Consider the following 25,379-nt stretch of genomic DNA (forward strand, 5'->3'; position numbering starts at 1 on the left):
GGGTAGATTTGCCGTTTAGTTGTACATATATCCTCGAACCAGGTAATCATTAAAAGTGACTCTTAAAAGTCGTCACCCCTATCAAGCAAAAGTTTGTTTACATGTTTTACAAACTTTAAATGGGTAAAATATTATAACATACTTAAAAAAAAAATAAACTGCAAGATGAAGTTTGGAAATGATTACATGTGTTTTATTTTATTTAGCATGAAAAACTTTGATCTATAAAAATGAAATTTTCGGTACTTATATAGTTTTCGTGCCGTGCTGAAATATAATGTTATCTTAATGAGGAGGTGAGGGTGTTTTCTTACTATTTTGTGCTTTCACCTTAATTAAACCAAATGTCGGTGCTTATGCATTTTTGATATCACGCTATTTTGAAATAGTTACTTTAGGTTAAATTAAAGTTTCACAATATCTTTCTTTTTTTTTTACCTGTAAGAGGTAAGCACAGATTTTCATTGGAGAGGGGAGGGTGTTTTGTAACTATTTTGTGCTTTCAACTAACAATTTATTATTTTTTTTACCTGTAGGGTGTAAGCAGGTATTAAAAAAAATCCTTCCCATGTTAAGAATGCCTTTCAAAATAATAACATTATTATTTCAGCACAGTAACAAAAATATATAAGTACCCAAAATTTTATTTTTATTATTAAAACTATAAATTGTTAGTTGAAAGTACAGTTTTTACTGCATTTTTGGTTCGTGCTGAAATAATACCTTTTTTTAAAAAATTTTTTCATTGGAGAGAGGAGGGTGTTTTGTAACTATTCTGTGCTTTCAACTAACAATTTATTATTAAAAAATAAGATATTGTGAAATTATATTTAAAAAAATATGAAGGTATACGTCAGCCGATTGTTGGGGGTTTGCTTTTTTTTTACCGTAAATTGTAAGGTTAAAGTTTTTTTTCCTTTTTTTTTTCAGAAAACTTTTAACAAAATTGAAAGTACACTTTTCTTTAACAAAAGTTGTTTTTTTATAAGAAAATATGAATGTTTTTTCTTCATTAGAGAAATTGTTAGGTGAAATGCAGATAAGTTTCCACCAAGAAAACCGTTATTTTTTTAGCCATTCTTACCACGGGGAGAGGATGGTCTTTGGTAACTATTTTGTGCTTTCAACTAACAATTTATTAAAAAACAAAAACAAAAGGTAACTTTTCACATTAGGTCAATCTCAACAATTGTTAACATGCGTAGATTGAGAATGTTTATTCCGAAAGCAGTTCCTTACATGGGGGAGAACTGTGGCATTCATTCCAAGAGCCATTCTTAATATGGGGAGGTTAGAGGCGTTCTTAATATGGGGATTTTTCCATTACGCCAAATCGAGCTAACATACTTAAAAAAAAAAAATAAACTGCAGGGTACAGCTAGTAATGTTATAAATTGAATTTAAAAAAATCTTAATGCTGCAATATTTTATGTTATAAATTTATTATATTTTTACGAGAATATCTTGTTCTTTTCTTTCCTCAGTTTTAACAACTAGTCCTTTACTTTTCCATGTTTAATCTTAACCATATTACTTTTCATGCTCACATTTTTCTATTGTAATCCATGATTTTTCCAGGCTTCCAGAAAAGTCACCTGTTCTTTGTTTAATTTCAGTCTTCTTCCCTGCAATAACAATGTACGGCATTGGTCTGCTTTCAACAAAATCTCCCAGTTATCCCCCCCTTTCATTCTTTCATTCTCTCTGTTTCACTTGTTACTTCCCTTTTCGCGAGATCGGTGAATTGTAACAACAGTAGTCGCTGAAGCGACGTGGTTGCTATGGAAATCAGTCATAAAAAGCGTCGCTCACCTCCTTACGTTTTTTTTTTATGATTTTGAACACCAGTAAATTCATCATAACTTTTGTTTTACTGAACGAAAATTGAAAAATATTTTTCACAATATAGCTGAGAAGGTGATCTATAAACTGTAATAATTGTTTGAAATTTGGTCAAAAAATGAGTGAACAGTGAAGCTTTAAATCAGTTCTAAATAACTAAAACCACCACTTAACTATATATTCAAACACGAGTTTGAATTTATATATATATATATATATATATATATATATATATATATATATATATATATATATATATATATGCATTTTTCTCAAATTACGTGAGTAAAAAAAAAAGAAAAGGAAACGTGACGGACGAAACCATTCCAAGTATTAAAGGGGAGAAGGAAGTAAATAGCAAGTCAGACAAACCAAAATAAAAAGAAAATTTTCACTCAATTTCAATAATGAGATGTTTTCTTCCTTTGCTTTCCTTCTGTTTACGATACCGGTTTATACTTTTTTTTTTACAGTTTCAAGTTTCAGATGTTTTCTATATTTCCCTTTTTTTTTTTAAACTTTACCGATTGAGACGATATTCTATATGAATATTAGTGGGAACACTGGCGAAGTCTAACCTTTTTCCGTCATTTTTGACGGTGAATGTGCACCTGTAGGGAAAAATTTTGCAGAAACTTCTTATTATAAAGAAGATTTTGTGTCTGTCAGCAACAGAAACTCCGTCATATTTCTAAAAAAATATTACGTCATATTTTCAAACTAATTTGGACTCATTCTTAACCATAATTCAAAATTCAAAAAATATATTAAAGCTAAGTGGTCAACTTTCGTCGAATGCAACCTGAAGTCTATTTTTATTAGCTGCTTTGTTTAATTTCTTTGTTTAATGGTGACTGAAACATTCCGAAATGTGTAGCTATACTTTGTTTGTATAAATCAAATTTTTTATTAAAAGTAGCATTATTATATATACACAGTAAAATTCTCCGGATTTTTATCCCGTGGATACAAATCTCACCTGGATTAGCACCTACCACACATATGTATGTACACACATATAGATATATATTAATGCGGCAATATCTTGGCGTATGCATGTTAAAATGGCATAAAGCCGACTTTTCACAATGTAAAGAGGATGTTTCCATTAGAAATTGAAGTTAGAATATTAAGGTAACGTTTTTAGGAAGTTGTATTATAGGCAGAAAGTCTTCAGTGACACATAGTAGATAATTTGATAAAATTTTCTGATTGTTATTAACATGCTTTATATGTAATAAGACTGGTTAAATGCACAACTGAATGGTAATAGGCATTGCGGAAAAAAGATGTATGGATTAAATCCGAGAGAAGATAGAGAACGTCAGAAAAGCATAACTTCTTTTAATTAAAAGTTCGAAATATTTCTATTACTTTTCGATTTTATTTTGCGGACTGTTATCCTCATCTTTATAGTTGTTGTTGTTTGTTGTTTTCATTGTTGTTATTTCACCACGTTTCAGCCAACTCATCCTCTGGCCTTCTTCAGATGTGCTTTGTAGCTTTATCCCCAATAATTACTGCCTTCAATAATTGTTGTCTCAAAAAAGTTTTGGTCAAGTAATCCTCTGGCCTGCGTTGGGTAGAACTGAAACCACTATCTTCAGACAATGCTCACCTGAAACCGTACAGACTTAACATTGTTATTGTGGTTGGTAGCCCCATTATCCATGTTGCAAGGTAGGTGAGAAAAGCAAAGGTCGCGTAATGAAGACACGAGGCATAATTCCTTGCAACCTCTTTCTCACAGAAGAAACGTTACAAGCCTATCTCTGTCTCTTTTCGCTATTTTTATGGCAAGTGCTCCTATGAGATCCAATCTATGCCCCCCTCCCTCCCTCGCCATGTGGAATTGTCTTCCGTTTTCCTACTTTCCAGCTGACTACAATATGGCCGTCTTCCAGTCCAACGTAAACAAGTTCTTGATAAGCCGTTCCCCTTAAGTAATCCAATTTGCCAAATTTAAACTTCTAACGATTACTATGATATTGTCCTTTTGACCACTGTACACTTTTTAACACTTATGCTCGAGTGGGCCTTGATAAGTGGTGATCCCCTTAATATATACGATAACAAATAAATGTAAATTTATTTACAGCAGAATTCAAAAGTAATAGTAAGAATAGATAGTAAGAGGTGAGTGAGAAGAGATCATAAGTAATGTTAGTTGCGATTATAGACGTTGGAGAGAAGCTGGCGGCAAGGTCAGGAAGCGGGCTGGCTATGCCAACCCGGAGTGCGTTCTCGTCCCATCTTTACTTGTTGAGAGTGCCAGCGAAAAGAGGAAGAAGGATAAAAAAACGAGAGTGAACGTGGCTGTATCGCCCCCTGGTGGCAAGGTATGGTGTTACCAGAGTTGAAGGGCGATAATCGTGTTTAGCATAAGGTCCTCCGTTTATGTTTGTGTGTCCGCACGTGAAGAACTAAGTACTATACATCTCTATACACTGTGCCATGGGCCCCGAAAGGCCCATCCCAAAGAATTAAAAAAAAAAATACTTTTTGATTATCAGACTTCGATTCTCATCATGGTTGTTGTTTCACAACATTTCGGCCGCCGTAACTGTCGACATCTTTCGTTTCAGGTGCATGTTAACGAACTTGCAAATTAAGGAACCTACACGCATTTTTGGACTGAACACCGAAGAAGGTCGGAGGTAATATCGACTGAAACGTTTCGAAAGTAACAATGAAAATGAGAATAGTAGTGTGAATAATCCGATCAATTCTCATCTAAAAAATTCCAAAGTGTCCTAGTAGTCCGTATAATCAACCCATATTTTTAAATATACGCTAATTGAATCTTATTCCAGGTTAATATTTTTCAGAGGTGAAGCAACCAATGAATTTTAACGAGATTCATACAAGAGTACTTTTCTAGCTACAACCACTATCAACAATTCCTCCCACTCTCTATCTAAATCTAAACGCAGATTCCATGAAGAAAGTTTCTTTCTTAAAAACGATGTCTCACTGGACTTCTTCAAGTCCAATGTAAACAAGTTCTTGTTGATCCATCCCCTTAAATAATTCAAATTCTACCATATCTACACCGTTAACGATAACTACATTACCAATTTACATTCATTAACCCTTATCCTTGAGTGGCCTTCGGGCCTTGATAAATAGTGACTTCCTTGTAAAAAAACAAAAAAAGAACACGAAATATTTGTCAACCAAAAATATTTTTCATTTGATTTGTTCCTCTTATTTATTTTCCCATTCATTTCTTTATCTCTAAAATTATATAAATGCAACCATGTCTGTCTGTGCATTTGAGTTCGTTCCTTATAGACTCCGAAACGGCTGAATAGATTTTCTTTAAATTTTACAGAACTTTAGTGTATCAGTCTGGGAGTGATCTTAGTTAAGTTTTGTCTCAGAATACCCCCAATAATTAATCTATAATCGAAACCGTTATTTAAATTTATCTATCATCGATAAAGCCATTTTTTCCATGTCGTCGCTTAGTAACAATGATAGAACAACGAGCTGTGAAAATTTTTCTGAGGGTAAGTAAGCATGTTTTGCTTTTTGCACGATGTGGTCTGCAGGGTCAAACTCCGCACGTAAATTTCTTTTTTAATTAACTGCAAAGAATTATATAAAACTTGAAAAGTTACGTGTTATTTTTTTAAATTTTTATTTGTTTTATTTTTGCATGATGTTCAAACACCGCACGGAAATTTCTTAATGTTTTTTTTTTGTTAACTGGAAAGAAGTTTATATAAAATATTTTTTTATAAAAGAAACAGTAGGTTGTCTAGAGTGCAATGTAGAATAGCATATATTTTGATGTAAGTTACTGCATGGAGGCATGTGAAGCTTCCTCCCGGGCGATTTCACGGATTTCGATGACAATAAAAATATAGGAGTGTGAAATATTCGTTGATCATCATTCAATTCCGGGCAACGTCGGGTCTCCCTGCTAATCTGCAATAGATATTGTTTTTCGCTATTGATCTAACAAAAAAAAAAAAAAAATAGAAAAAGAAAAAGATAAAAAAGACGGTTTATACGACGTAAAGCAGACGGACTAAGCGTGCACAGATGAGAACTGAACTTTCTAGTCGCGCAGAAGAGTAATAATGGGGTCTCGTTTAATGTTCCCCAATTTAGCAAGGTGCTCATTAATCGCTACCAATCTCGGTCAGTTGGCGTATTTAATGCTGTTTATATTCAAACGGATGATCAATCCGGGTATCTATGAACCTTTACGGAATGGTGTTAATTATTATCTTCTGTTGGAATGTATTGCTTAATGAGATGGTTTGACATGCATTTAATAGGGAGATAATACTTTAGGGTTTTATCTATCTAATTCGGGCTCTTCATACATATCTAGCTATCTCAGTTGATTTTCTATGTACCTATCTATCTGGCAAGGCCACAAGGGGAGACAGCAGAAGTAAAACTAAAGCTGGCCAGCTAGGACACTATATGTACAAATGTAGGCAAATTTGGGTATATTTTATTGGTTTGAAAATATAGGTTCATTGTTTATTAATTGTCATAAAAGTTTAACCATAGAATAGTATTATAATCTCAAGAAGCCTGCAAATGTAGTTTCGTCGCATAGAACTAAAGATCCGAACATTTCAATATTCAATTTGGCTCCGAGTATATAATAAGCCTGAAGAATCCTAGAGTGGATGAAACGCGGAATATTCCGTGTAGCTTAATCGCCATATATATATATATATATATATATATATATATATATATATATATATATATATATATATATATATATATATATATATATATACCCCAAATCTCTGGTCTCGTTGGAGGAGAGACTAAAACTTACTACTATGCTTTCAAATGGTCTGAAATAACAACAAGTTTTTGTCTCCCCTCCATCAAGGCCAGATGTTTTGGGGAATTATCAGATATTTTGTAATTCATATGCAAAACTAGGAAAAAAATGATTTGAGTATTGGTAAAGGTGCAGTATCTTTTCACGCACGAAAAATCCTTTAAAATTACCACTATCATAGGTTTTCGAGAGTGCTGAAAACGAAAACATAGTTAAAACCCCAGGAAACGAGTAGTTTCCAAGATATGAAGAAATTATAAAGTTGAGGATGACTTTTCTATATTAATTTAACGTTAAATTAACATCCACTTCATAGTCAAGGTGGTCCCCACTTCTTGAAACAGTAATGTGCGATCTTAAGGGCAAAAGTAACATAGCCCACTACACAATTCATTAGCTTTCCAGCGTATCTCTGTTTGTTAAATTTTGATCAGTAGTTGCCGAGATTTCGAACTAGGTAGGTTCGCACATTATTGTTTGAACAAGTGGGGGGTCACTTTTCTATATTAATTTAACGTTAAATGAGCAAGCCGTTATATCAAGGCTATAACGTGGGTGTTTATTTTGCGTTATTTACATACAAACGTTATCCCCCACTTTTCAAAACTATTTATTTATATCATTGAAATTACTCGTTTCTTAGAATATTGACTGTTGTTTTTCGTTGTCAGCATCTTCGGAAACCTATAACAGTGATAATTTTATAGGATTTTTTGTGGGTGGGAAGATACTGCACCTTAACCAATATTTCAATTATAGTAAGTTGTTTTCCTAGTTTTGCATATGGATTGCAAAATATGATATATATATATATATATATATATATATATATATATATATATATATATATATATATATATATATATATATATATATATTCCTAAAATCTCTGGCGTTGATGGAGGGGAGACAAAAACTTGCTATGGTTTCAAATGATTTAAAATAACAGCGAGAGGAGACTTGATTCCAAATATTTCTTATATGTTATATCCACCCCCTCTTTGGTTTTCATACATAAAGTAAATTTCACAGTGTATAAGGATTATTTGATACTGGAGATATTCATAATCGTACCCTATTTCCAAAAGAGGGTAAATATACCATGAAAAATAGTTGACATCAAGTTTACCCTTGCTGTTATTTCAGATCATTTGAAACGATAGAAGCAAGTTTTTGTCAGCCCTTCATCAAGGACAGAGGTTTTGGGAATATATCTATATATATATATATATATATATATATATATATATATATATATATATATATTTAATTTATATATATATATATATAAGTGAACATGTCTGTGTGTGTGTGTGTGTGTGTGTGTGTACATTTCCCTACGCAATAACTGTCAATTTTTAGTCTACAGGCTCAAAATTTGATATACAGGGTACTGAGATTTGGTAAAATCGATGTGATCGGTTTTTGGCCAGAAATTTGGCGATTAAGGGGTCAAAGTTCAACAATTTGACCTTTGAGAACTCTACCAAACTCCTCCAACAATTTTGGGTCTACGCACTTGAAATTTTAGATATAGGTTCCTTGGACATGGATCTAACTTGATATCTTGATTTGAGCCAAAAACAATAAATTTTACGGAGTCATAATAGGGGTTAAAGTTTAAAAAAACATTGACCTCTGCGGTCTCTTCCAAATTACTCAGACAATTTCTGGTCTAAATATTTGAAATTTTACATAAAAGGTATTCAGAGATAGGGCAAGCTTTTTCATCGGTTTGGGTCGAAAATTTTTAGTTACCAATATATAAATGTATGCATGTATGTCTGTTTTCATGTCTGCCTTAAACTTTCAATAGAGGCGACGGGTTTTACCAAGATCAGTATCGTTTTAAAGTTCGATCTTTCATACGACAAATATCGAAAAATTGGCTAAAAACATTAATATCTTCCTCTTCAACTAGGCACTTTTCTACAGGGGTGTCACTTTTTTCGCCGATATTTTTGAAAGTTATCCTCTCCTTTCGGTTGTCTAGCCTTAATTGTAAAGAAATGTTGCTTCCGGTTTGCCGGTGGTCGTAAAAGCATAAACGTTAGGTTTTACCCCGTTCTTTTCCCCCTTTGCGGTACGGGTTCGAGTCTGGCTTCCTACTACCACTTTTTTCTTTTTTTGCTCAACATACACATCCAAATACCCGGGCAACGCCGGGCTGAAATGCTAGTTATATATATATATATATATATATATATATATATATATATATATATATATATATATATATATATATAAAATGAAAATTACAATTAAATTTACCAAAATGATCCAAGATGGTAAAATTAAAGTATATTATAAATATTAAAGAATTAATATTTATAAAGTTATCTCAACCAGATGTAAAAGCTCGATAAAACCAAATAAGAAATAGAGCTTATAATACGACCAAACAGTTAATAAAACATGTTAAAAAACACTTTGAAATGAGTTAAAAATATTTTTAACTCATTTCAAAGTGTTTTTTAACATGTTTTATTAACTGTTTGCTCGTATACACACACACACACACACACACACACACACACACACATACACACACATATGTATATATATATATATATGTGTGTGTGTGTGTGTGTGTGTGTATTCACACACAGCTAGTATATATATGTATATACAGCTAGTATATATATATATATATATATATATATATATAAATATATATACTAGCTGTATATACATATATATATACTAGCTGTGTGTTAAACTAGTATATATATATATATATATATATATATATATATATATATATATATATAAATTGGTGATGGGACGATTCCAATATTTTTCCTGATTTCAATACAATTATCTATTCCGTACTAAATTCCAGATTCTGATACAACTTCCGATTCCGATTCTTTTTAAATCCCTAAATATTTTACAGAAGAGTTGCTATTTATTTTATCTTGGGAATCACCTTTTATCAAGACCCGAAAGCCACTATAGGATAATCGTTAATGAATCTCAGGTGAGACGACACCGTGATGATCAGTAGTGGCGAAACTTAGATAGGATTTAATGATATAAGAGGACGGCTCAACAAGAACTTATTTACATTAAACTTGAAAATGACCATGTTATAGTCAACTGAAAAGCAGCCAACCGGTATTGTGTCCAACAGATGGACAGTTTATAGAGCTGAGATAGACTCGCAACGTCACTCCAGTGAATAGAGGTAGTAGAGAAGCGAAAATGGTCCTCAGCCACTAGGTTCAGGAGATGGTTTTGTACCCTGTCAAAAGCAACTCCTCCCCAAATGTGGCAAGATTACTCTATCTTGGGAGGTATTTGATTCTTGTATAGGTGGAGGATTGCGTCGGGATTGAGTTATTCTCTGGAGAGGTAGTATGATTCAACCAATTTTTCAAGTAATTACGGCAACGGATCTGGTGTAGGTTTTCTATTTCAAGTCATGAGTGAAAATCATCCCTAGTAGATTTAAAAAAAAAAAAAAATTTTTTTTTACGTTTTCACCCCAAACAAGCCACATTACCACTTTGGTGTAGGGGGCTACTATCAGGAACATAAGCTACTGGGGTGCTATGTAGGGAGTTGGGCAATAAGATGTCGGTTCACGTTACACTTGAACTTCTGCATGTAAGTACAGTTGGGGAAGCAGGGAGCCGGAATGAAATTCCAAAGTCTCGTGGTTCTGAGGAAGAAACTATTGGAGTAGAAAGCTCTCTTACATCTAGGGATCTCCACTATGTAGAGGTGGGATTTAGCTGCTTGTCGGGTTTGTCGAGGGTATTTACGTCGTGGCGGCACAAGTGCTTGCAGTTCGTCAGAGCATTCACAATTAAAATACTTATAGAAGAAGCAGAGGACGCAACATTTTGTTGGTGAGACAGAGGCTTCAGCTTAGATGACAGTTCAGGACCTATCAGGTTGGCGAAAGCATGGTGCTCCCCCGAGACGAGCGTCGTTGTTCGCTTCAATTGGATTAGAGCATTGGTAATGAAAATATAGAAGTTTGGTTTACGATGTCTGAAAAGTAACTAGCCATTTTTTTACCTCGTTGTATTATGCGCACAAGGTCGGAGGAAAGAGAATCAGAAAGATTTTGGTCTTTGCCGGCCTTTGAAGTGTAGTAGTATCGTCCGTATAAATATCGACGAATGATCGTAGAATATGATTTGGAGATCTTTTATGAAGTTCAACGAGAGATTTTGGGCCAGGATTAATCCTTGAAGCACGCAAGTCTTAATACTATCAGCTTCGGATTTCTATCTATCAGCGACTACGTTAATAAACCTATCAGAGAGAAATGGTTGAGAGGATATTTCCAGCTATTTCGTAACTGGAAATCTTGTGAAGTGTACCTTTAAGTTATATATATATATATATATATATATATATATATATATATATATATATATATATATATATATAAACTTAGTTATATATATAAGTGAAAATGTCTATGTGTGTGTGTGTGTGTGTGTGTGTGTACATTTCCCTACCAAATTACGCTGTCAATATTCAGTCTAGAGACTCGAGATTTGCCATAAGGAGTATTGAGGTTTGGACAAATTTTTTTAATCGGTTCTCGGCCAGAAATTTGTATATCGAGGGGGCAAAGTTCAACGATTTGACCTTTGAAAACTCTACCAAGTTTGGATCTAAACACTTGATATTTTAAATGTAGGTTGCTAGAACATGGATCAAACATTTTAATTTAATTTGAGTCGCAAAAAATAAATGTTAAAGGGTCAAAATTTGAATCAAAGTTAAAAAAAATTTAACCTCTGCGGTCTCTACCAAATTATTCAGCCATTTTCTGGTCTAAACATTTGAAATTTTACATAAAGGGTATTCAGAGATAGGGCAAGTTTTTTAATCGGTTTAGGTCGAAAGTTTGAGCTGCCAAGAAGTCAGTTCAAAAGATTTGACCTTTGCAGTGTCTAGCAAACTGCTCAGCCAATTTTGGGTCTAAACATTTGAAATTTATACATAATGGGCATTCAGACATGCGGCAAGCATTTTAATCAGTTTTGGGGTGAAAATTTGGCTGCCAAAAGGTCAAAGTTGAAAGAGTTGACCTTTGAAGATTATACCAAATTGCTCCGCCAATTTTGGGTCTAAAGACTTGAAATTTTAGATGTAAGTAACTTGGAGATGGGTAAAACTTTAAACTTTGATTTGAGATCAGAATAATAAATGTTAAGGGGTCAAAATTGGGATCAAAGTTTTAAAAACATTGACCTCTGCGGTTTATACGAAATTATTCGGACACATTTTTGTCTAAACATTTGAAATCTTACATAAAGTATATTCACACGTAGAGCATGTTATGAACAGTATATGGGACCCAAGCAATTCCGGGCTTAACTGCTAGTATATATATATATATATATATATATATATATATATATATATATATATATATATATAATTATTTACTATAATAATTATTAAATACCTACGGACACTAGTGTTTCATTCTTTCGGGAATCATCAGTGCAGGATATTATATATATATATATATATATATATATATATATATATATATATATATATATATATATATATATATAATTTAATAATTATTATAGTAAATAATTATGACATCTCCTTTAAGAAACTTGTTTCTTATTGTTTAGCACTATCAGCTGAATTAAAGTTGGTCAATTTAGCTCTTATGCGCAGATCATCATATTATGATTAGATCACTCTGACAGACGTTAAAAAGCATTTAAAAAATGAATGTTTAAACTTCAACGGCATTTCTCGTAGTTAACGGTAGCAGAATGGATTAGGCCCTTGCTAATGAAGCCAGGGATGGCTTTTGTCGCTGAGTTCGAGTCTATCGACTGGTGTTAATCGTGACACCCTGCACTGATGATTCCCGAAAGGATGAAGCACTAGTGTCTGTAGGTATTTAATAATTATCATAGTATGTAACAGTTGAAAAATAAAGCAAATGGTAAAAATCCTATCTCACTTTAAATAATTTCCGTTACTGAAATACAGTAACCCCCCCCTCAAAAATAAATAAATAAATAAATAAATAAATAATACGCTGTTTAGCAGTTCTACCAACAAAATGAATGACACCAAAAAAGGAATCCGGGCTTATAAGTCTGTCTGGGTTACTTATCTCTTTCTCAACCGATCGAAAACAGCGTAATAGAAATATTCGAAGGTGTCATTTTATGAAAAAAAGTAATTTAAATTGCTAACATGGCGATTTACTTAAAAACCAAGTTATTTTCCACTCATACTCCGTAATGCGTCAGTGGAAATCGAATAGCAGATCTACTTGCTTCTTCTAGCGCGGCCGTAGCCTAGATTGAACTCACTACACGAGTTTGTAGTGTAATTCAAATCTTGCGGTAGCTGAATACTTGATGTTTCGCCAGGGCATTCAAGAGTATTTTTCATCGTGACGCCATGACTAGATGAGGTGCTTACCACTGCTTAAGAGAGTCCCATCTATTGTCGAGAGACGGATAGACCGCGCCAGTTTCTCAACCTGATATTTTACCTTGCGATACATACAGCGCCTCGTCTTCCCAAATGGTCACCCATCTGGTACTAGCTAGGCTCAACGTTGCTTAACTTCGGTAATCTGGCGAGACTGGTATGTCAACGTGATTGTGCCGTACTAAAAGTACGATACAATCACGTTGAGTACGGCTACTTGCTGGCACGGTACATATCAGTCAATGATCTGTTCTCAGCAATCAGTCCGACAGAAACTGGGCAATTTCGAAAACATTTTATCAGTCGGATTGTTATATTTTCATGGGTAGCTTATTGCTAACTAGCTGAGGCGCTTGCACGGGGCAATGCCAACAGAGCACCTGGAGTAATTTTTTAAGAGGACTGAGTTTCCCTTCTTACTCTTCCAGTTTCTGGTCCCCATATCATAATGATGGGGAATATAGTAAATAGCGAATCAGCTGGTCAGCGAGTTTATAATAGAGACTATAAGCATATACTACTAAAATCGTTTTGCGGTGTCCAAACGATCCCCTATATATCAAGTTTAAAGTCTGTGGACCAAAAACTGACAAAGGATTTTGGAAAAGACCATTCCTCAGACAGACAGACAAATACACAAGGGCGCTTATATATATATATATATATATATATATATATATATATATATATATATATATATATATATATATGGATATAATCTTTGATTTTTTAACCTTTAAAACTATACAAAAAATATTTTAAATATTTCTTATCATTCGTTAGAAAACCATCTAGTCAGTAAGTCATTTAATCACCTACAATCACTGCATTAACTCGCTCTCGAAATTTATTATAGTACTAATAATTTATTTTTTAAGGGATCATCAGTTGTTTACCACGAAACACTGTTTCGGGGATTTAAAAACAAAACAGTATATTACATCATGGCTCCCCAGCAGTGTTGATCAAACACCACCTCCCTTAATCTTAGGAAGAAGACATGTTACAAACATTTGATCCAATTTCCTATTCTTAATTGCAATTACTAACCTTTTCATACTATAAAAATGAATTTCTTACCTGTGCGATTCATCAATTTCCACATTTAAAATGGATATATTTTTAAATTTATCAGTCTTGTATTTATAAGATTAGGATTAATCCATTTAATTACTTATCACCCCCCCCACTATAATTAGTATTTTGTATATTTACATTCTTACTTATTTAAAATTAAATAAATCAAGGTTGAAAATATTTATACATATATACATTTTTATTTTTATTTTATTTATTTTATTCTTATATATATATATATATATATATATATATATATATATATATATATATATATATATATTATCTTTCATATTTCACTAAAAATTACTTAAAAATGTAATGTTTGTTTTTAATGTCAGTTAAAATGTAAAATTAAAAGGTATATATTCAGTGGTTGCTTTGTGTCAGCCATTTTGAAATTCTCAGAATGAAAGTCAAATATAAACCAATATAAGAAAACTGGAATGGGCAACAACCGCTGTATGTAAAAAAAATACTTATCTCATTAAATTTGTTACACAACTATTTATACTCATGAAAATCCCCCCTCCTCCCCGACCACGACATTAAGCTCGACCTTGTGCCATATCTGGCCCCTGTGGGAAGGCAGGTAAATACTGTATGAAAAAAAAAACAAAAAAAATAAAAACAAAACAAACAAAAAACAAAACAAAACAAAAAACAACACAAAAAATAGATAAATAAAATAGAAAACAACAATAAAACGCAATGAAAACTTCACAACCCGTCTTCGTCTGGGAATGTTTCCCGGGCATTTAATAGGGATTATATCTAAGGTGTTGAGTGAAACGGTGTCACAGCCGGAGTTTTGCATTTTTTCGGCGAGCCCCATTTCAGCACCACCCCCTACCTACTGGTAACCCTCAGGCTGGCGATCTTGGGTGAGGTCGAGGGAATGCTGTGGCGAGGCCCTTCCCCTTCACATATGGTCGGTTCCCATCGCGCAACTTAAAATCGGATTTTCTCCCGCTTTTTTCTTTGTCGTCTCGAACGTACAGATTTAATAAACCTTCAGTCTGTCAGTCTGTCAGGCTTGTCAGAAATAACATTTTATTTTGGTCTGTCATATTGCAGTTTGAAATATCGATTACTTAGTCTTTCATGTTTCAGTTTTAAATAGTGCTTATTTGGTCTGTCATAATTTAGTTTGAAATATACTTATTTGGTCTGTCATACTGCAGTTTGAAATAGCACTTTTTTGATCTGTCGTATTTCAGTTTCAAGTAAGATCTATTTGGTCTGCCATAATTTAGTTTGATATGACGCTTATTTGGTCTGTCATATTGCAGTTTGAAATAGCACGTTTTTTGTTTGTACATATTATTGTTAAATTAGCACTTTTGGCCCCCCTCATACTTTGATTTGGAATAGCATTTTTTTTTTTTGGTCTGTCACAACATCGGTTATAAAGAACACTTACATTGGCCTGCCATACTAAAGTATGAAATATTGTTTTCTTTCGTCTGTCATGCTTATGTTTGAAAATGTAATCTTCATTCTGAAGTCACAAATTGAATGTGCAAATCTTTGACATATGTTCAATCATAAAAGGTTCCGTCAGTCTGTCGGTCACACTTCAGATGAAAAAAGTGCCTTCATTGGTAAGAAGTGTTCGTCTTTCTGTCATGCTTAAGATTGATTGGCTGTTTGTTTTACAGTATATCAACTCTTTTCAGGTTATTTAAGGCCGAATCCAGTGATTTTGAAGAAAATTTCTTTAATAGAATATTTTTTTTCAAGTTGGTTTCTATTTAATCCATAGTTGGGACCCTATCAGGTACTACCACTCCAGATTAGAGTGGATCTGGGAGCAATGACAATTAAAGGGTGGCTCCACACTCCCCAAAGCCCGCAAGCTGGGGCCTCACCATCGGATATAGTTTAAGGTCATATCCAAGACCTGCTTAAGATTGAAGTAACATTTTATTGGTCTGTCAAGTTTCAGCTTGAAAGGTTATTTCAATAGGTGAACACGAAAATTGAATAGACGCATAATCTCTTTAACTGTGTCTGTTCGTTGGTCTATCACGCTTAAGTTTAAAATGGTATTGAACGCGCAAATTAAATGAACACTGTTAACAATATCCGTTCTTGTTTTAATGATGACGAAAATAAAACACAAAATCTGAAAACAACCAAAACACACACACAAAAAACGTAGAACATATATACTCGACAGCCCCACCTCCACATACAAGAAGATTTATCGTCTAGTCTAGTCTTCTCTTTTATTTCTCTTCCCCATCTCAAGATCCGTTCAGTCGTTTGGATCAAATGAATCATGGGTCGTCTAGTTTAGTTATAAAGTTGTTGACGTTATTCTATGATTTTCTATAGATATTTTTGTAAATATATCAAGATAAATGGCGAATCATAATTGTTTGTCCTGTCATTTTTAATTAAGTGTGTGTGTGTGTGTTTGTGTGTGTGTGTATGTGTGTGTGTGTGTGTGTGTGTGTGTGTGTGTACACTATAAGCATAAGAATGTGATAGAATACGTACATAAAACAAAATTAAACAAGCGAAATATAAAAAAGGTCACATCAAAAGGCCACGAAGAAGACTGATTCTTGGCTTCATTTGATGCTAACTCTATCACTCGCGATGAAGCTTCGTGAATAAAATCAGGCGAAATATTAATCCTTTACATGGCTTGTTAATATGCTCCTGTCTTTTTATATTTTTTATATTTCGTTTTTTTAATATTTTTCATTTTACCATGTGCGCACACAAACACAGACACACGCGTACACACACTTAAGCACACACACACACACACACACACATACACACACACATATAAATATAAATGTGGATGTACATCTGTTAAATTGATGTAAAACTGACTTTTCCACACTGTGCAAATTTCTATTAGAAATGGAAGTTAGATAGAGGGTGTGGCTCTATTAAGCTAACGTATCCAGGAAGTTGCGTCACAAAACAAGAATCTCCAGTGACATGTAGCGGATAACTGACAAAATTTTTTAAATTATTATTAAAAGATTTTATATACACACGCACGCACACACACACGTCGGTTTTGAAAAGTGTTTTTTTTTATCATAAAGCCGATGAATATTGCATTAAACTGATGGAATGAAAAAGCTGAGAAGTAATAGCGCTTGCAGTATTGCATTTTTTTTTTTTTTTTTTTTTTTTTTTGTAATAGCTGAGCAGCGATATTTAGCCAGAACTTCTCATGCAGGTTTATCGTTATCATCGGCAGGGATTTGCAATTTTTTAAGCCATGGGAAAATGTTAGAAGTAATAACATTGACCGTAAATGGAAAGAGGCTCACGCGACATGCTCGGAGGCAAAAAAAAAAAAAAAAAAAAAATGGCGGACGCATACGATACATTACACCCGTTTTCTAATTTTTTTTTTTTTTTTTAATTCCAAGGTTTATAAGACTGGAGATCAACCTTGGGTAATTTAATAAGCGCATCTTATGCGTCCGCCAGAAAGGATAAAACAAGCCACGGTAGAGCAAAGACAATCTTTTTTTTTTTTTCATTTACCCCAGTCCATGAAATACCGCCACATACTGGAAGCCATTTTATTTTCTTGGCGCTACAAGATCTGTTTGAATAATATTGAAGACAATTTGTTATTACAGAAAAAACAAATACAAAACACAACACACGTTATATTAACAAAACATTCATCTTTTTAAAATAAATAAATAATAGCAATACCCGGCGTTGCACGGGAATAAAAGACGACTCTTTGTCTTCCAATTAATTATTACTAATTACTAATTATTACTAATCAATTAAGGTTACAGCAAAATTCGGGCATAAAAGATAGTAAAAGCAATTCTTAATTGAACCATAAGCCTAGATTCGGGGTGGTGGCTACTCTTTTTAATTAGTATTGTTTAAGCAAGCACATTAACAAATAAAATCAGTCGCCATCTTAGGATATAACTCCAAACGATAGATTAATAGTGACGATAAAAACTTCATAGATAATAAATCTTACCCTCAGTATCTAAATATGAAACTTATACAGGTAGATATAAAAATAAATTTTCTTGCGTTTTGTACGAGTTATTTGTTTGCTTGTTTTTTCTTTATTTTTGCCACCGCCCCCTTGTTAACTACACAACTACGCAAATACCGACGAAACAATTCTTTTACGTTTGCAAAGTCTATTTAAGATCATAAAAATAACTACATTATCTGAGTTCTAATAAATGATTTACAACTTTAAATACTTATTTAAGACTACAACGTAATTTGATGTTGCTCCAGTTACAGATAGTCACCAAATATTTTTATGGTAGTTTTTTTTTTTTTTTTTTTTTTTTTTTTTTTTTTTTTTTTAGCAATAATGTCTGTGAGATATGATCTGGCTTCGGTAACAGATAGGCCCAAATCTATTTTGTAGTAAGCCAAAATTATTCCATCTTCAAAGAGCTTTCTTTAGAATTTCGAACAAAGAATATCATCTTTATAATAGAAATTCATAATTCCTCTCAAAAAAAAAAAAAAAAAAGAAAAAGAAAGAAACATTTTTTTTTAAACAAGTAGCTAATATATAAGGTTCTTCGACAACTAATCGATAATAAATTTCACAACGATTTCTGCAATCGAACTATATCTGAAAGCAATAAATTTCAGTCTATTCATGACTTGTCCACCAAGTTTTTGTCATGAATATCCAACAGTCTTTGTTTTATCACATCTGGATACGACATGTAAAAGTGTGAATAAATATGACACACTCCTCTTTTGACACTGCACTGATTTGGGATGTTATGAGTCTCTTCCGTTTTGAAATAGTCTGGGGATTGCTTTGATCGACATTATCTTTGAGATAACCTCACAGATAAAGATTAGAGGGAGTATGGTGAATAAGAAGCCCACTTAGAGCCACACCCTCTATCTAAGGACAGTAATAAAACAAAGACTGTTGGATATTTGTGATTGAAACTAGGTGGGTAAGTCAGTCATAGACTGAAGTTTATTTGTATTAAATATGGTACATCAATGGTAATAACAATTTGGTCTTCGGGTCAAGATCAAAGTGTAGTATCTGTTCTTCAGATGCTGCACTTCAATTTCTTGTTCTCTGTCAGTGGCGGTGAAATCCTTCACGACTGAAACAGTTTTTATTTTTCTTCCTTTTCTCCACATTAACAAACGACCCTGATGTCTAACTCAGTCCCGTGGGGAGACATTGTAAATAGGAACAATACTAATCGTTATTAGCGTGCATATGGTCACAGTAGATCCGCTAGAATTTGAACTCAGTATAGTCGAATTCGTAGTCACGGAGAGTATCCATTAGGCCAACAACACACCCACGTCATTCTTGTAACAAGTATTAATTGACATACAAAAGTACTACGAATGATCTACAACGAAATACGGTCACGATGAATGGAATTTTGCAGTTTGTATTATTCAGATTGTTCAGATTACTGTTACTCTAACAAAATTTTGGCCGATGTAACCTCAGACTTTCTTCAGGCGTGTCTTTATGTCGAACTCGGAAATCTATAGAGAATTTCGAATTGAATCTGTTATTCTATCCACGGAATAGATTGTCCTCATTCTGTTCTCCGAAATCCGATAGACGACATACTAATGAATTAATAAATTATTCTTAGTCATTATATCCTAAACGCGCAGTGCAATGGATAAAGGCGTCTATTAACAATATGATCTAAAACACAGTTTTCTGGTGGTTGAAGAGATAATAACATAAACTTAAGATTTCTATTCTTCCTCCTAAGACCTAACTTCCTCACCATAATAAAAGTGGTGACAGCCTGATAGTGTCGGAGTTATGCCGTTTGGAACTAAGATTCCTGCCAGGGTAACCCATGACTGACAGGCCTGGTATGCGGCGATATTAAAACCGCAAACTGTGTCTCGGCGTGTGGCAGAAAAGGATGCGTCGGGTGCAGAACCGCAAATCAAATGAGTGAGCGTAACAACTTTGCTTCGGCGCTATTCCTTTGCGTATTCTTGGCCAAACCTTCCTTGCCTTCGTATGCAATTGATAAATCTCGCTGCTCTCGATGAAAAAAGATTGCAGGTTTTATAAATAGCTACGAGGAACGAGGATGACTTCGTGCAGAGCCGACAATCCTGAGGCATGATCTCCGTGAGTTCTATGCAAAAATATAACTCGCCAAATAAATAAATAAATAAATAAAATAGTGATCATAGCTAACGGAAAAAGAACAATCTACCCCTGTGGATTAAATACAGGTTTTAGTTCAAAATTCTGTACGAATTTCAGAGTTCAACAAGGCGTTTCTGAAGAAGGTCGTAGGTTACATAGGTCGAAACGTTGTGAGAATAACATCCAAGATGAGAAAAGTAATGTGAATAATTCAAAATTATCAATCGTCATGTGAAAAAATTCCGAAACATAAATTGTGAAAGAAAAATAAAGAAAAGCAAAACAAACAAAACAAAAACAAAAAAATCAATAAATAAAAGGAAACAAAAAGAAAAAAAATCTATAGCGAAAGAAGAACGAGAAACAGTATGAAAATACACATAATCTCTACTTATATATAAAAGGCACTGTGTGTGTGTGTGTGTGTGTGTGTGTGTGTGTAAGTTTGTTTCCTATAGGTTCCAAAGCGGCTGAACCAATTTTTAAAAAAATTTCGCACACATGCACTTTATGTGTTCCAGGGCGTGATTTTAGATAGGTTTTGTATCGGAATACCTCTGATAAGTATCAAAAATCGATAATCGAAGAAATCTGATTAAAGAAGAAACAGTCCAATTGTTGTCAAAGTTAACACTTTAATGCAGCCTACCAACATAAGTGCATTCAAGAAGTTTTATCACCACACAAGCGGAATGGCTTGGCCTATAAAATCAACGGTAGGTTCTTTGATAAGACAGAGGCGCGTTCATAATGAACGCTTCTGCTTAGAGTATAATTGGACCATTGTACTTGACTTTTGCATTTTAAACTTAATTCAAGTAATTATATAAAATTAAAAATAATTTTATAAAATCAACAGTAGATTCTCTACATTGCAATGTAGACTACAATGAATTGTGGATTAAGTCACTACATGGAGGCATCTGAAGCTTTCTCCCAGTGCACAGCGTTGAGTTCCTGACTAGAGCAGGCAATCAATTGATTTGATTGACCAATGAGCGACTTCGCCGATTTCGATGACAATAAAATATTAGAAGTGTGGAACATGTGTTAATCCTCTTTAAATCCCGAACAGCGTCAGATCGCCCTGCTAATTATAACATAAGAATGAGAGAAATGGTATCAGACGGTAAAAAAATCCTTAAAACTGAGATCGTTTAGTTCATTTGCTAAGGGGAGAAATAAACAGTTGATTCTGAATATGAGTAATGCCAAAAAACAAAAAACAAAAAAAACGGTGTTGCATTTCAAATACTTCAATAATGATATAAAAACCCTTTCCTAATATATTTCTATGGACGCCTATAAAAAAATTATCCATTCCAGTGGATGACTATAGAAAATAGTTCGTTTCCAATAGACTCCTACAATAATCTCTATTTTTTACAATTTTCAATATCTATCCATTTGTACACGCGTTTCCGAAATTCAATGTTACCATATAACCAAAGAACTCAACGAGGGATGCTCTCCGCGATAGTAAAGAAATAGCAAAGTTTATGATTGGTTCATGAAGCTGGGATGGGAGGGCTACTTGGTTAACGACACAAGTTGAAAACCTGGGTGTGCCAAGTTCGAATCCAGTTCGTTCTACAGAAACATTTTCATTAAATCTATATCTGACGTAGTGTCAAACCTCCAAGAGAAGCTGTATATATTTGGCGGTTGCGGTGACTATGTGGTTAACGCTACAAGCTGAAAACCTGGGTGTTCTAAGTTCGAATCCAGTTCGTTCCACAAAAATAAATAAATAAAAAATCACTTTCATCAAACTCACATTTGACTCCTGGAGAGGAGTTAAATAAAATAATTGCTAAATGAGTGCAAAATCATGCAATAATTGCATCATATAATAACTTCAAAGGTTATTCATAATCTATCATCTCTTAATAAACAATTGCAACCAACAGGAAATTAGCAACGATCGCAATGTTTTATTTAAGGAATTTAACCAAATCATTACAGCTATTTATTACTGGACACAGAACATGCACGTTAAAAGACATACCAGTGAAAAAAAATGATATTAATTAATAATTCGCCAAAGAAAATCGTATGAAATGACAATTGAGAATAGAAAAAGAAACTATGTGGAGTCCATATATTAAATCCATTGCTCTTGTCAAATCAGTTCTCTCTTCCACTCCAAACACTTTCTCACACCCAAGGCCATTCTCTATCTCTACAAGTCTTCTATCAAACCATGTATGGAGTACTGTTGTCATATTTGGGCTGGTGAATCTCTATCCCATTTGAAGATTCTTGGTAAAGTGCAGAAACGTATCAATCATTTGATTGGGCCAACCCTTTCTTCTTCTTCTTCTTCTTCTTCTTCTTCTTCTTCTTCTTCTTCTTCTTCTTCTTCTTCAACCTCCTTCTCACAGACGTGATGTTGCTAGTGTCAGACTTTGCTTTTTATAAATACTATTATGTCATGTGTTCTTCAGAATTGTCTAATCTACTTCCTGCTTCTTTTTGTCCTAGCTCGTTTGACTCGTTGGTCTGGTGGTCTCCATCAATTCGATGTTTTAATACCTCCTTGTAATACAACTTCCGATTCCAATAGCTTTATTTCCTGGAACTGCAAAATTGTGGAACTCTCTTCCTGCTCACTGTTTTCCTCCTACTTACAGCCTTTCCAAGACTAAGATCAATCGGCATCTCCTGTCTTTGTAATAATAATATCTCGTTCTTGTTAGCTTCTTACATTAAGTGGCTTCATGCCTTATGTCGAGTGATTTTCATAAAAATATTTTAAAACAAATAAATTGATTTGATTACCACCCCCTCCACAAAAAAAGAAAAGAAAAGAAAACAGTTGGTAATTTTGAGGGTCAAAAAAAAAAAAAAAATCACGATGTGTCTCTAAAGCCGTGACACACAGGTAATAGAATATTTACGCCATAAGATATCCTTTCGCTGCAAACAAGGCACATTGCCTCTGAAGCGTACCGAGTTACTGTGATAGAAGTTGGGATGTTTTTTTTTGGGGGGGGGCAGCTTTGATGAGGAATGACAAAAGGTACTTGTTCACATTACATTTAAACTTCTGCATCTTTGTGCGGTCGGGTTAAAGAGAGAATTCTAAAGACAAGTAATCCAACGGAAAAAAAGCAATCAGAGTAAAAAAAATTGCAACATCTAGCTGTGAAGGGGTGGGATTTTGCTACTAGTCGGGGGGTCGGAAGCATTGAGACGGGGTGTAGTGAAGTACTGCTGTCATAGGAGAAACGTTCCACGTAGCGCACTTTTTCTTACTTTGACAGAGTAGAAAATCGACTTTGCAATCTAGTGGTGGCGATGATCTCTATTATTCCCTCCAAGTTCTCTCTTACAGAAAAAAGATTACTAGTCTTTCTCTACTCAACCTGTATTTCTGTAGTAGATGTTATTTTCTGTAGCAGGTGTTTCAATTGGTTCCATTCTGTAAAGCGTTTTAGATATCAAGCAGGTAGATCCACTAGTCTATGATTAAGTTAGTTGTGAATAAATGGGAATAGAGATCACTGTGAGGTCATCTGAGGCCAACTTGAAGATCCCGGATTGAAAATTGCTTAGGCTGTGGGAATACACTAGAAACGGGTATGACGCCAAATAGCTAAAAGATATAAGGAAATAGAAAAGCTAGTTACTATGGAAACACCCTAGGCGTTCGGAGGAGTAAGGACGTGGGCTGATATTATATAATTAACTAGTGATTTCTTTCTCCCCCTTCCTCTCTGTCCCCCCACAGTGGTTACTGATTTGGGACGAAGATCACATTGAATAAATAACCACTGTCTTCCATCAGTTTCGTGTGGAGTTAGTTGTTTTCAAGGTACAACTAAAAAAGCTGTAATTATAAGGTGACATTCTCTCAGTTCAGGGGAATAAGACACAAGTAAAATATTTGAAAATATCTAGTGTGTCTATGACGTGAAATTATTATTTTTTTTTCAAACCAAACATAATCGTTCGAATTAAAAAATAATTTTGTTTTTCCTTTTTTCATCCTCGATATTTTTCTTTTGTATTCCTTACTTGAAGACTTAATGATTTAATAAATTTTACAATTTTATTTCCATGATTTTTTTTATGTATGTGATATATATCAAATGAAGATATTCATTATTTCATTCAGATTGAAAGCCAAATGATAACTAAAATGTAACAATAACCTCGATCAGTTACGCATTAAATGCTTTTTTACATGGTTTGTGCATGTATAGATGAGTGTACGCGTGTGTATGTGTATACGCACACACAAGTGGTTATAAGAATGAAAAATCAAACTCAGACAAGAGTTCTAGACATATAGTGAGAATCTATATTTAGTTTGTGTTTGAAGCTTATTCATGATTCAAAGTATTACGTACATAAAGGTCTAATGTCTACAAAAATGCATGAAGAGATGATAGAAATGAGTGGCAAATATATATATATATATATAATATAATATAAAACTGAACGTCTGTGTGTGTGTCTAGTCACGAATAGGCTCCTATATGGTTGACTATTATAGAAAACTGATCACATATAATGATAGAAGATGTACCGAGACACAGGAATGGGTATATTTGATCTGGTATAATGATGATTTATTAAAATGGTGGGGTCTGCGTACGCGTATGGTCCACAAAATATTGAAATAAAAAATTTGAAAATTAAAAAAAAAAAAAAAAACGTTTACAAGTGTTTATGATATAGATGTACATAATGATACTTTGATAAGTATGTTTTAACTTAAATAGAGATGGTATAATAAAATAAAATGGGGTCTGCGTTCGCGCCTGGCCTCCATAGAATGGAAATATGTCACAAAGTTAAACAAGGTTTTTTTTTTTAATATAGATTCACAGAATATTGTGATAAGTGTTTCAATGTGAACATGTATGGTATAATAAATTATGGGGTTAATCTATTTTATTTTTACTTTCATCATATTTTGCTTTGGTTTTGATACCCCGAAATTCGAAGCTATCTCTTTACAACCCTTCCTTTTCATAACCTATCATACTTTCATAAATCAGAGTCCATTTTCTGTAGGCTATTTTGAACCCACTAAACGACGGGTGCTTTTGCTAG

The 25,379-nt window shown here is 33.6% G+C and overlaps 1 protein-coding gene across 4 annotated transcripts in view; it reads right to left on the bottom strand.

Moving 5' to 3' along the window:
- The window catches only part of LOC145296758 (uncharacterized), a 156,003-nt gene that overhangs the window by 19,420 nt on the left and 111,204 nt on the right, over positions 1-25,379 (bottom strand). For 2 of the 4 annotated variants that reach the window (XM_080142810.1, XM_080142818.1), the window contains one exon: positions 17,699-17,759. The exons of the other annotated variants lie outside the window; for them this stretch is intronic. In XM_080142810.1, coding sequence (XP_079998936.1) covers positions 17,699-17,735 — 37 coding nt within the window. In that variant the 5' untranslated portion in view covers positions 17,736-17,759. The remainder of the gene's footprint in view (positions 1-17,698; positions 17,760-25,379) is intronic. 4 annotated transcript variants of the gene reach the window in all.

Source organism: Euprymna scolopes, chromosome 2 (genome assembly GCF_053919585.1).
Source record: "Euprymna scolopes isolate OS-2025 chromosome 2, ASM5391958v1, whole genome shotgun sequence".
NCBI classification, from domain to species: Eukaryota; Metazoa; Mollusca; class Cephalopoda; order Sepiida; family Sepiolidae; genus Euprymna; species Euprymna scolopes.